Source organism: Schistocerca americana, chromosome 1 (assembly GCF_021461395.2).
Source record: "Schistocerca americana isolate TAMUIC-IGC-003095 chromosome 1, iqSchAmer2.1, whole genome shotgun sequence".
NCBI lineage: Eukaryota > Metazoa > Arthropoda > Insecta > Orthoptera > Acrididae > Schistocerca > Schistocerca americana.
Genome location: NC_060119.1, coordinates 1,129,670,018 through 1,129,683,572, shown reverse-complemented (window position 1 = coordinate 1,129,683,572; position 13,555 = coordinate 1,129,670,018). Strand labels below are relative to the sequence as shown.

General features: G+C 40.2%; 1 protein-coding gene across 1 annotated transcript in view; it reads left to right on the top strand.

The window, feature by feature from the left end:
- LOC124619168 (WD repeat and FYVE domain-containing protein 3) overlaps nt 1-13,555 on the top strand; it is a 297,546-nt gene that overhangs the window by 146,465 nt on the left and 137,526 nt on the right. Inside the window, exons 25-27 of the mRNA XM_047145406.1 lie at nt 685-917; nt 6,148-6,393; nt 10,769-10,989. Of these exons, the coding sequence (XP_047001362.1) occupies nt 685-917; nt 6,148-6,393; nt 10,769-10,989 (700 nt within the window). The remainder of the gene's footprint in view (nt 1-684; nt 918-6,147; nt 6,394-10,768; nt 10,990-13,555) is intronic.

The window sequence follows — 13,555 nt, the reverse complement described above, 5'->3', positions numbered from 1 at the left end:
AGAGGTAGTCGAAACCTTGGCAGAGAATGTAACGGCTGGGTGGTAATGAGTTATGGGGGGAATCCTCCTCTGTGGCCAGATGGTGGGCCTTTGGGAGGTGGTAGGAGACTGGAATGATAAGGCACGGGAGATTTGTTTTTGTACAAGGTTGGCTACTTTTCTCCTTCTCTGCTAGCCCCCCCTCCCCCCCCTCCCCCCCCCCTCCCCCCCCCCCCCCACCTCTCGCCTGTCCTCCGTCAAACCTGCAGCACTCCCCTTCCCCCTCCCCACCACAGCCTCCACCTTAACCCCACCCAGTCGTCACTCCCATCATACGCTGCTGCTGCTTGCAACGTGGCTACAGTTGCCTGACACTATGTGTGTAAGTTGGGTTTGCACATGTGTGTGTGTTTTTGACGAAGGCGTTGCAGGCTGAAAGCTTATATTGTGACAGTCTTTTTGTTGTGCCTATCTTCGACTCAGCATCTTCGCAACTTTCCTTGTCATAGTATTGTTACATTCCATCAGGGACAGACCTGTAGTGAAGATGAGGTCAGGCAAAAGTCCTGGTGTGTGAACTTTCCAGATTGACCTGTAGTGAAGATGAGGTCAGGCAAAAGTCCTGGTGTGTGAACTTTTCAGATTGATGTGCAGTTTTTTTATCCTTATTTGGAAAGTAGTTGTGATTTCAGCAATATGTTTTAGGTTTGGCACGAAGCCCCAGGTGAACTCCAGCGTTCTCTGTTCGAGCACCTCCTGGAGCTAGTCTCGGAGTCTAGTGAGAAGCGTGCCAATTTGCGTACAGTGAGAGACCTCGGCCTAGTGCCCCGCCTGCTGTTAGTCCTGCCTTCTGTGTCGTGTGCTCCCACGCGGCAGGTCTTGTTACAACTGCTCGGCACCCTTCTGGCGGGAACACCGAGGCATTCTGACCTTCTAGGGTCAGTGGTAATATATTACTACTAATTTTGTTACTAAAATACTGAGGTAATGCCAGTATTCTAGCAATAACAGTAGCTCATAGCATATAATTACAATAAAAAATGACATTTTCATGGCATTAGTGCTCATTACCATAAATTTGAAATGCTTGCATAGTTGGTAAAATAGACTGTAATTAGCTTTTATTGTTATCAGTATTATGAACTTCAAATTCTTGCAGTATTGTTGTGTTTGTGGTTAAATAAAATGTTATTTATTATAAAGTAAATATTTGCTGCATAGTTCATAAACTTTTTAAAATTGGAACTGTGTTCTGAACATTAAAGAATGTCAATGTCATTCAAAGCAGTTCATCCATAGTACTATAGAGGTAAAATGCAAATTCCTCTGTGTTCCAGGACTTAGATGGTAAGGTATATCCTGAATGATTCTCTCACTTGGTAGCGGAATCAATGCTGTCACAAAACTTCCTCAGAGGTTGAAAATACCGCTTCAGTTGTAAATTACTTTCTTTTCACACGACCGGTTTCGGACTGTTAGAAGCCTATCCTCAGGTGTCATTGCTGTGCTGTGGTCCCCGAGCACCGCGTTTACCAGGCGCATTGTGCTGCGTATGCTGTTCTGCACTCATAGGCAGGACACTGCGCTCGGTACATGCGGCACTTGCGGACCACAGCACAGCTATGACACCTGAGGATGGGCTTATAACAGTCTGAAACTGGTCGTGTGAAAATAAAGTAATTTACAACTGAAGTGGTATTTTCAACCTCTGCTATAATGCTCAGTTGCAGATGTTCTTCCAACAGGATTGTTTGTAACAAAACTTCCTGATAAAATGAGGTAATTGGATGGATAAAAAAATACTCACCAAACAGTGGTAGAAAACACATGTAAGAGATTCTAACTAGGCAATCTTTCTGAGCCAGTGTCTCCTTCAGGCAGAAGGTTTGAAGGGGAAGGAAGAGGGGTGAAGGAAAAGGACTGGAGTGGTCTAGGAAAACGGGTAGATTTCGGGGAAGACACTCAGAGCCGGGCTCAGGGAAGGCTTACTGGACATGTTGAGAGGGAAAACCTTCCTGATAGATTCAAACTGTGCACACCAAATTCAAAACTGAATAATTCATACCTTTCTTGGTCAACATTTTTACTTGTGGAATTATTAAATTATGCCCCACAGGCTGAATAAAAGCTCCATTTTGTAAGTGCCTTTTTCCTGTTTGTTAAGCTGCCCCTCTCCTGATATGTTGCTACTATAGCATCTCAGAGAGAACAGACATGGTAGAGAATAGATTATCAACATTGTACATGCCATTCCAGAATGAATCTTTCAGTCTGCCCTGACTGTGTTTTTTCAAAACTTTTTGATCGTACGCCAGACCAAAACTCAAACCTGACCTTTGCTTTTCATGAGAATACTATTTTGGGGCGAGTTGTTGCATGACTCAAGGTCTGCAAATGTTGTTGTTGTTGTTGTTGTTGTTGTAGTCTTCAGTCCTGAGACTGGTTTGATGCAGCTCTCCATGCTACTCTATCCTGTGCAAGCTTCTTCATCTCCCAGTACCTACTGCAACCTACATCCTTCTGATTCTGCTTAGTGTATTCATCTCTTGGTCTCCCTCTACGATTTTTACCCTCCACGGTGCCCTCCAATGCTAAATTTGTGATCCCTCGATGCCTCAAAACATGTCCTACCAACCGATCCCTTCTTCTAGTCAAGTTGTGCCACAAACTCCTCTTCTCCTCAATCCTACTCAATAACTCCTCATTAGTTATGTGATCTACCCACCTTATCTTCAGCATTCTTCTGTAGCACCACATTTCGAAAGCTTCTATTCTCTTCTTGTCCAAACTAGATATCGTCCATGTTTCACTTCCATACATGGCTACACTCCGTACAAATACTTTCAGAAACGACTTCCTGACACTTAAATCTATACTCGATGTTAACAAGTTTCTCTTATTGAGAAACGCTTTCTTTGCCATTGCCAGTCTACATTTTATATCCTCTCTGCTTCGACCATCATCAGTTATTTTACTCCCTAAATAGCAAAACTCCTTTACTACTTTAAGTGTCTCATTTCCTAATCTAATTCCCTCAGCATCACCCGACTTAATTTGACTACATTCCATTATCCTCGTTTTGCTTTTGTTGATGTTCATCTTATATCCTCCTTTCAAGACAGTGTCCATTCCGTTCAACTGCTCTTCCAAGTCCTTTGCTGTCTCTGACAGAATTACAATGTCATCGGCGAACCTCAAAGTTTTTACTACTTCTCCATGAATTTTGATACCTACTACGAATTTTTCTTGTGTTTCCTTTACTGCTTGCTCAATATACAGATTGAATATCATCGGGGAAAGGCTACAACCCTGTCTCACTCCTTTCCCAACCACTGCTTCCCTTTCATGCCCCTTGACTCTTATAACTGCCATCTGGTTTCTGTACAAATTGTAAATAGCCTTTCGCTCCCTGTATTTTACCCCTGCCACCTTCAGAATTTGAAAGAGAGTATTCCAGTTAACATTGTCAAAAGCTTTCTCTAAGTCTACAAATGCTAGAAACGTAGGTTTGCCTTTTCTTAATCTTTCTTCTAAGATAAGTCGTAAGGTCAGTATTGCCTCACGTGTTCCAACATTTCTACGGAATCCAAACTGATCTTCCCCGAGGTCGGCTTCTACCAGTTTTTCCATTCATCTGTAAAGAATTCGCGTTAGTATTTTGCAGCTGTGACTTATTAAACTGATAGTTCGGTAATTTTCACATCTGTCAACACCTGCTTTCTTTGGGATTGGAATTATTATATTCTTCTTGAAGTCTGAGGGTATTTCGCCTGTCTCATACATCTTGCTCACCAGATGGTAGAGTTTTGTCATGACTGGCTCTCCCGAGGCCATCAGTAGTTCTAATGGAATGTTGTCTGCTCCCGGGGCCTTGTTTCGACTCAGGTCTTTCAGTGCTCTGTCAAACTCTTCACGCAGTATCTTATCTCCCATTCCATCTTCATCTACATCCTCTTTCATTTCCATAATATTGTCCTCAAGTACATCGCCCTTGTATAAACCCTCTATATACTCCTTCCACCTTTCTGCCTTCCCTTCTTTGCTTAGAACTGGGTTGCCATCTGAGCTCTTGATATTCATGCAAGTGGTTCTCTTATCTCCAAAGGTCTCTTTAATTTTCCTGCAGGCAGTATCTATCTTACCCCTAGTGAGACAAGCCTCTACATCCTTACATTTGTCCTCTAGCCATCCCTGCTTAGCCATTTTGCACTTCCTGTCGATATCATTTTTGAGACGTTTGTATTCCTTTTTGCCTGCTTCATTTACTGCATTTTTATATTTTCTCCTTTCATCAATTAAATTCAATATTTCTTCTGTTACCCAAGGATTTCTATTAGCCCTCGTCTTTTTACCTACTTGATCGTCTGCTGCCTTCACTACTTCATCCCTCAAAGCTACCCATTCTTCTTCTACTGTATTTCTTTCCCCCAGTCCTGTCAATTGTTCCCTTATGCTCTCCCTGAAACTCTGTACAACCTGTGGTTCTTTCAGTTTATCCAGGTCCCATCTCCTTAAATTCCCACATTTTTGCAGTTTCTTCAGTTTCAATCTGCAGTTCATAACCAATAGATTGTGGTCAGAATCCACATCTGCCCCAGGAAATGTCTTACAGTTTAAAACCTGGTTCCTAAATCTCTGTCTTACCATTATATAATCTATCTGATACCTTTTAGTATCTCCAGGATCTTTTATGATTCTTGAACCAAGTGTTAGCTATGATTAAGTTATGCTCTGTGCAAAATTCTGCAAGGCGGCTTCCTCTCTCTTTCCTTCCCCCCAATCCATATTCATCTACTATGTTTCCTTCTCTCCCTTTTCCTACTGACGAATTCCAGTCACCCATGACTATTAAATTTTCATCTCCCTTCACTACCTGAATAATTTCTTTTATCTCGTCATACATTTCATCTATTTCTTCATCATCTGCAGAGCTAGTTGGCATATAAACTTGTACTACTGTAGTAGGCATGGGCTTTGTGTCTATCTTGGCCACAATAATGCGTTCACTATGCTGTTTGTAGTAGCTTACCCGCACTCCTATTTTTTTATTCATTATTAAACCTACTCCTGCATTACCCCTATTTGATTTTGTATTTATAACCCTGTAATCACCTGACCAAAAGTCTTGTTCCTCCTGCCACCGAACTTCACTAATTCCCACTATATCTAACTTTAACCTATCCATTTCCCATTTTAAATTTTCTAACCTACCTGCCCGATTAAGGGATCTGACATTCCACGCTCCGATCCGTAGAATGCCAGTTTTCTTTCTCCTGATAATGACGTTCTCTTGAGTAGTCCCCACCTGGAGATCCGAATGGAGGACTATTTTACCTCCAGAATATTTTACCCAAGAGGACGCCATCATCATTTAATCATACAGTAAAGCTGCATGTTCTCAGGAAAAATTACGGCTGTAGTTTCCCCTTGCTTTCAGCCGTTCGCAGTACCAGCACAGCAAGGCCGTTTTGGTTAATGTTACAAGGCCAGTTCAGTCAATCATCCAGATTGTTGCCCCTGTAACTACTGAAAAGGCTGCTGCCCCTCTTCAGGAACCACATGTTTGTCTGGCCTCTCAACAGGTATCCCTCCGTTGTGGTTGCACCTACGGTACGGCCATCTGTATCGCTGAGGCACGCAAGCCTCCCCACCAACGGCAAGGTCCATGGTTCATGGGGGTCTGCAAATACTCTTCCCTATTTTCACCATCCTTTTGTCTCCCAATTAGGGTGTGAATAGTTATATTGTGAGATATGATTAGTTTAGTTTAAGTGTGTCTAGATTTCTTGAGTTCACCATAAGGCAGTATTTCCATTGTGTATAACTGTGACTACACTCCATTGTCCTGTGTAGCCTTCTTACCAATAGATACATTTTAAGTATGTGTTTGTCTATCTAGTGTTTATATGAAAAAAAAATACTCACTCAAAATCCAATAATATCAGATTATCAGTCCAGACAGTTTATTTAGCCATATTAGGCGCACATGTGCACAGCCGTAACTCAGAATAGTAAAGAACATCTCACCATAAATAAAACCACAAGTGGCAGCTACTTTGTGCATTTCAAAATAAATTAAAATATGGTTTAGGATTAAGGGTATTATTTAATTCGATTGTTTAAAAGAAGAAAACACTGTGTACAGTAAGGATTTAATATTTTCCATAGGTTTGGACAATTTGTAGCAGCAACACTTCCCACTTCGCCTACAGCAGATGAAAAGAAGATAACGTTGCAAGAAGGTCAGAATAGGCAACAGCCTGCCATTACTGGAGATGAACTGAGTCTCATGGCAGTAGTACCCATATATGGAGAAGAAGAATCTGACATGATTACAGGAATAGTGTTACGTAATCGATGTTTACAATTGCTCCACTCTCTCCTGTTCACACCACGGAGTGCTGTTAGTACAACGTGAGTATGATCATATTTTGTAAGATATATGTGGCAGAGAGGTAGAGAAATTTAGCATTTTTAGTTACAGTAATAAGGACATGCATTTTGGATTGTTGACATAGAGCCACCTCTGGCTGTGGTGCTGTTTATTACTGCTGCTGCTGCTGCTGCTGCTGCTACTACTACTACTACTACTACTACTACTACTTCTAGTAATTTAGATTTTTAAGTTTGTCATCTGAGCAATTGTTTCTGAAGGACATACTGTGTTTCAAAGTACAAGTGTTGTTTAAAGACAAAGAGAAACTATCTACTGATTATCTGTGGAAATTTTGATCTAGTTAAGAGAAGCAAATGATGATATTGTACTGATATCATGTGGAAGTAATGATTGTCTACTTTGTGAAATAGACAGACACATTTAGAAAAGAAGCGTATGTAGAGAGGGCTTTTAGTGATCTGTTACACTTGCCCTGATGCTCCACTGGCAAGAAACACACACAACTACAGAAATCCATGGTGAAAATAAACATTAATGATCTACATGACAGAAGAAGTATTTCCACTTACCAGCCACAGCTGGATCACTAACACTGTTAAATTATGTCTTTTGGTATTTTCATCACTTGCTTTGTCAGATTAAAATTGGCAAACTGGAAAGAGTGCATACACAGATGCTGTGGGGAGGAGAAGTTGCTTCAGTCTCTGGAATAGGCAAGAGGTTAAATACAGTGAACAATTAGAAAATAAAAATATTTTACTCCAGCCATGTTTCGAAGGGATTATTCTGAAAACAGAGCCTCAGCTGTGACTATAAAGACATGGAATTTGGGGAAGTAAATGCAGCTCTTCAGTGGTTTTTAAGAATAGTGTAATGAAGATAGATAGATAGTGGAACACTAGGGGAAAATTGCTGCACTTCAAGCTGGATTAGATAAGGCTAGGAAAAATCTGGACAGGTTAAGGAGGGACAAGGGTAAAAAAGGGTAGAGAATGACAACAAGCTTAGAACTTCATCTGGCAGCTTTTTGGTGAATATGAAAAATAAGTTTTACCTGTTGCTTCAGTAAGCAACTGAAGGCCCTAAGGCAGAAGTAAGTGTAGACAGTCACAAGTAACTTTCAGTGATAAATTGAACAGTAAGAATTTAGGGAATCCAGGAAAGAGAAAGAAAATTTCATTGTTTGGTAGTTCTCATACTTGAGGTGTAGGCCAACTTTTGCAGCATGAACTAGTGCTGGTCTGGGTCACATAATAGAAGATTTTGGATCCCTTTGTAAAGATTTCAGCAGGGAAAACACTGTGGTTGGGCCAGGCAAAAGTATTGGCAGATATGTTGGCTGCTATGTAGAGTGTGAATCAGTTTAGATTGCTCAAGCGTCAAGAAATACAAATGTTGAGTTCGTAAGTGTTGGGAGACGCCATGACTAACCTCACTTGAATTCTTCTGTCGGAAGAGTTGGAAATATTAATACACTGAAAGGAGAAAAAAAAATCATAACACCAAAGAATAATTAATGTAGAGTAATGAAATTTCAGGTGTACATTTGTCTAGGTAACACATTTAAGTGCTTAACATTGCAATATCAGACATTAATGTAACTGTGAGATTAATTATTGCAAATTTGAAATGATGGTACACTAATAACCAATGTCATTGCTAGAATGTTGACTGCGAGCAAGTAAACGTGCATGCATAGTGTTGTACAGGTGCCGGATGTCAGTTTGTGGGATGGAGTTCCATGCCTGTTGTGCTTGGTCAATCAATACAGGAAAGTTAATGCTGGTTGTGAATGACACTGGAGTTGTCGTCTGATGATGTCCCATATGTGCTCCACTGGAGATAGATCTGGTGAGCGAGCAGGCGAAAGCAACATGTTCACTCTCCGTAGAGCATGTTTGGTTACAGCAGTGTTTTGTGGAAAAGCATTATCACACTGAAAAACACCATCTGCAATGTTGTTCATCAATGACAACGCAACAGAGAGAATCACTAGATTGACATAAAAACTTGCAGTCAGCATGTGTGGGATAATCATGAGAGTGATCCTCCTGTCATATGAAATCACAGCCCATACAATTACTCCAGGTGTAATTCCAGTGTGTCTAGCATGCAGACAGGTTGGTTGCAGGCCCTCAGCTTGTCTCCTCGTAGCAAACACATGGCCATCACTAGCACTGAGGCAGAACCATCTGTCATCGGAAAATGCAACAGGCCTCCACCCTGCCTTCCAACGAGCTCTCACTTGACACCATCGAAGTCATAAATGGCGAGGGTTTGGAGTCGGTGGAATGCATGCTACTGGGTGTCTGGCTCAGAGCTGTCCTTCAAGTAACTCATTTGTAACAGTTCAGTGTCACTGCGATGCCTATTGCGGCTCAAATTGCTGGTGCAAATGGCAGTATCATGCGACATAGCCACACACCTAACACACTGGCCTTCCCTGTGGGAGTGCCAGGTGACTGTCCAGAGTTCAATCTTCTTGCAATTATACTTTCTTGTACCCATCACTATTAGTAATCATGTACAGTGGCTACGTTCCTGCCAAGTCTTTCAACAATATTGCAGATAAAAACATCCAGCTTCTTGTAGCCTTATTATATGACCTCATTCAAACTCAGTGAGGTGTCAATAATGGTGTCTAGCCGCATACTTGCTCCTGGGCACAGTTGGCAGATCGAGTGGCAAGTTGGAGGAAAGGGGCTGGGGGGGAAATCAGCTCATAGGCAGTCAATTCATCAGTTGACCTTATGACAGCCGCATGCTCGCTTGCTGAAATATTGCGCCTAATGGACATCAACATCTAGATATTCATGTGTGAACTGCATCATTGTGAGGACAAGTTGACAAATCACATAATATACAATTGGCTTCTTAACACTCTGACAGCAAATAATACATTGTTGAAGTCACACTTCAGTTATTTAAAGGGTTCCGATATTGAGGAGGCTATCAGCACATTTTGCTAGAGCATAATTTAATCATCAGTAACACTTGATTTAAGAATCATCAAACAAGTTTGTATACCTGGAAGAGACATGGAAACTGTGAAAGATTTCAGATTGATTGTGTAATGATAAGGTAATGAAATGTTTCCAGGGCAGATGTGGTGGACTCTGACCACAATTTATTGATTATGGACAGTAGATTAAAACTAAAGAAATTGTAGAGAAAGGTTAGGAAATTAAGGTGATGAGACCTAGATAGGCTGAAAGAACCAGAGGTTGTTGAGAGTTTGAGGATGCATTAGGCAATGATTGAGTGAAACAGCAGGAAGGTATTCAGTGAAAGACAAATGAGTATTTTTGGAGATGGAATAGTGAAAGCAGCAGAGGATCAAACAGCTAAAAAGACAAAGCCTAGTAGAAATCCTTGGATAACACAGGAGATATAGAATGTAACTGATGAAAGGAGAAAATATAAAAATGCAGCGAATGAAGCAGGTGAAACATAATATGGGCATACAACATATGATATTGAGAGAAAGTGCAAAATGGCTAAACAGGAACAGCTAGAGGACAAATGCAAGGGTATAGAAGTATATGTAACTAGGGGAAGGGTAGATACTTCCTATAGGAAAACTAAAGAGGCCTTTGGAGAAGAGAGAAACAGCTGTATTAATATTAAGAGCTCAGATGGAAAGCAAATAAGGGAAAGCTGAAAGGTGGAAGGAGTATATAGAGAGGCTATATTAGGGAAATGAACCTGAAGGCAATATTATAGAAAGAAAAGAGGAAGTAGATGAAGATGAGATGGTTGGTACGATACTGTGAGAAGAATTTGACAGAGTACTGAAAGAACTAAGTTGAAAGACTCTGGACTAAACGACATTCTGTCAGAACTGCTGAGATTCTTGGGAGAGCCAGCTATGAGACAACTATTCCACCTGGTGTGCAAGACGTGTGAGATTAGAGAAATACCTTTGGACTTCAAGAAGTATGTAATAATCCCCATTCCACAGAAGGCAGGTGCTGACAGGTGCGAATATTACCAAACTATCACTTCCACTCTCTCCTTCCTGATGAAGGAACATTTGTTCCGAAAGCTAGGAACGTAAATTTTCGGTTCTGTTTTTTTTGTATCTATCGGCTGTACTGAGCTGAGGTAAGTACTGGCCAGCCCCTCTATCTCTTTGTTAGTATTTGAAACTATCACTTTAATAAGTCATGGTTGTAAAATATTGACATGAATTACTTTCAGAAGAATAAATTTTGATTCTCAAATGAAATTTAATTTTTTAGTTGTCAAATTACTGATCTGGTCTTATTTTTAAAATTAAATATCCAATTTATATGTTGTTGCTCCTATACCGTCTAATTGTAATTGAAAAATCAGAGTGAGGAGTTAATTACATTTCTATAATTTAGTGACAGCATTGTGCTTCATTAACAGCTTCTGCGAAGAGGTCGTCCAGGTTCTTGGTCTAGACTGGGTGCTCTTGTTCCTCCAAGGCCAGCTGCATCCATCAACAGTTGTCTGGGGACTCAGGATACTTGTGGTGCTGTGTTCCTGTCCACCATTGCTGCAGAAATTTCGTGAAGGTAGTTCTTGTGGAGGATGGTTGAGAGATGCTGAACTAGTGACTCGTAACAAGATGGCAGCTAGTGTTCTGGGTATGTTGATCTATTTCATCAGTTTAATTATTGATGTTCTGCTATCAAATTTGTTATGATGTGAAACATATCACCTTGTTTCGCCTCTACAAGTTAGACTTAAAAATTTCTGTTGGCCTTGGCAGTGTCTGTCATCAGTTGACTGTGTTTAAGAAATTACCAATGATAAATTCTAAAAGAAGGAAAAAAGAGCAGTTTGGCATGCCACAGAAGATACAGTTGGTGAACTTTACTGCTGATGTACCTACAGCCCTGTGTTTCCATGTAATTGGCTCAACTGTGCAATAAACCTTCTTGTCTCAAATAAAAACTTTATGTTGGACAAGGAATTCAGTTACAAGTGATGTTTCACACAATTTTATGTTAGGTGTTGGTATATGGTATTTGTTTTCATATGGTTTATAATGTTGAAAGTCCTGGAGAGACCACAAGCTTTATTTTATTTTCTACATGTATTTACTTATGTGGAGAAGTGAAAAATACTAGACTTAATCAAGTGCACAATCATCATTAATTTTTATTTGACTATGTTTTTAGTGTCTCAGAATGGGAATTTTTTTGTCAACTTGAGATTAAGGTAGTACAGGGCATGGTGCAGGGACTTTCTTATTATTTTTTTTTTAAAGAAAAAAAGCAGAAAGTATTGGTGATAACAGTTTAATTTTCATTTCTTTACACAGAGGTACAATCAAAGATTTATTTCATTAGGTTTTGAAAATGGTATCTTGAAGGTGGCCTTCATTCTGCCCAATGCATTTGGAGAGTCAAAAGCAGAAGTTTCGATCAACTTCATCCAGCATCTTTCTGTCTGTGTTGCCAATAGCAGCACAAATATTGTTCCACAGCTCACCCTGGATCCTTGGACGATTTGTGTACACTAAGAAGTTAAGATAGACCAATAAGAACCAGACATCTCCAACATCCATTTCTTCAAGTTCAGTGAGAAAAAGCTCCTCACTTATCTAGACATAACACTCAGAAGTGATGGTAACTGCCGTATTGTTCTTTTCAAAAACCTTGGGCCAATAATACCAATTGTAGATATTGCACACCAGTCAGATATTCTATATGCAGGGGCTGCCCATGAAATTCTTGTGGATTCATACCACTCCAGTATTGCATGTTTTCTTTATTCACCCATTCAGGAAAATTAAAATGTGCCTTGTCACTGAAGAACACAAGGGCATCATAAGGCAGGTTTTCAATCAAGGTTTCACATGCATTTTTTGTGAAATAGAATTGTGTGGATTAACAAGGTGTCACATGCATTTTTTGTGAAACAAAGTTGTGTGAATTAAGTGTGTGCACCACTGCCAGTTTGTATGGATGAAATTTCAAGTCTTCATGAAGAATTGGCCTTACTGTGTGATCAGAAATTGCAAGAGCAGTGCATGTTTGCATGCAGATCGCTTGGGGTAATTCAAAATCGCAAGCCTTACTTGCTCAATGTTTCTGGTGTCCTGGTGGCTCTTGAAGGGCTTGGTTTCTTTTTCTGATTACTACCAGTATCCATAAATGTGTGTGCCCACATAATGCACTTTTCAAATAAGGAATTTTCTGTGCTGCACCCGGTCTAATGGAAGCACTAAATAAACTAGGTTTAATATTTGTGGCTAGTACAAGTGTTTGCTAGACTGGAACTCAAACCTGGATTTCTCCATTCTACTGGCATTGTTCTCACCAATTGAGTTTTCTGTGTATGTCTCGTGGTTTGACTCAGTGCTTCTTCTTTCCCTTACTTCTTATCATTTGAATTTGTCGCAAATGTGATATTGAAATTTTCCCAGTGTACTGAATACTCGATGTTTCAAGAGGGCGGCCATTTGTCATTAACTATCACACATGACACTTCATCTGGGCACCAGCCAGACATCTTCAGATCAGCTATCAAAGGTTGCGACTGGCCACCCACATCACACTACTTATTTGTGCACAGTATGTGTTTGGCGCATGCATCACAATTGTGATTACAATACCGACCACACCACCAGGAGGTAGCACCCTTTATGCTGTAAATTTCAAACTCAGTCATCTGGCTGGTTGCCATTCACTGTGGCCATCAGCACACTTTTGGCTTAACTGAGAACAAATTGTGGAAATAATGGGATACCATGCATTAACCAACTGATAGCTGCTGTCCCAGTTAATAAGTATTTCTGCTGTACGTACCTCCATAATGGACTCTTTAATAATGGAATCACAAAATGAATTGCTTGTAGGAAAAATTGTTTTTCTCATTTGTCTTTATATGCTCAGTGGATGAGTAACTCTCAGCAGTGTCAGACTTTGCACTCTTAACAACTCCACGTAATCTCCAGAGAGAAAAAGTTAATGTGACGGTACTGTTACCTTTCAACCTTTAAGTTGTAAATAATAGATTTCAGCTATCAGTTGTCCTTTGGAATTTTTATTGGCAGATCTAGATTTCAGCTAGAAACTAGCCATTCTCAATGCACTATCATTTTTAATAAATGCATGTAATGCCTGTTGGTCGGGCTTCATCCACAGTTCATTGAATATTCATTGATAAAAAATGATAGTGTATTGAGAATGGCTAGTTTCTGGC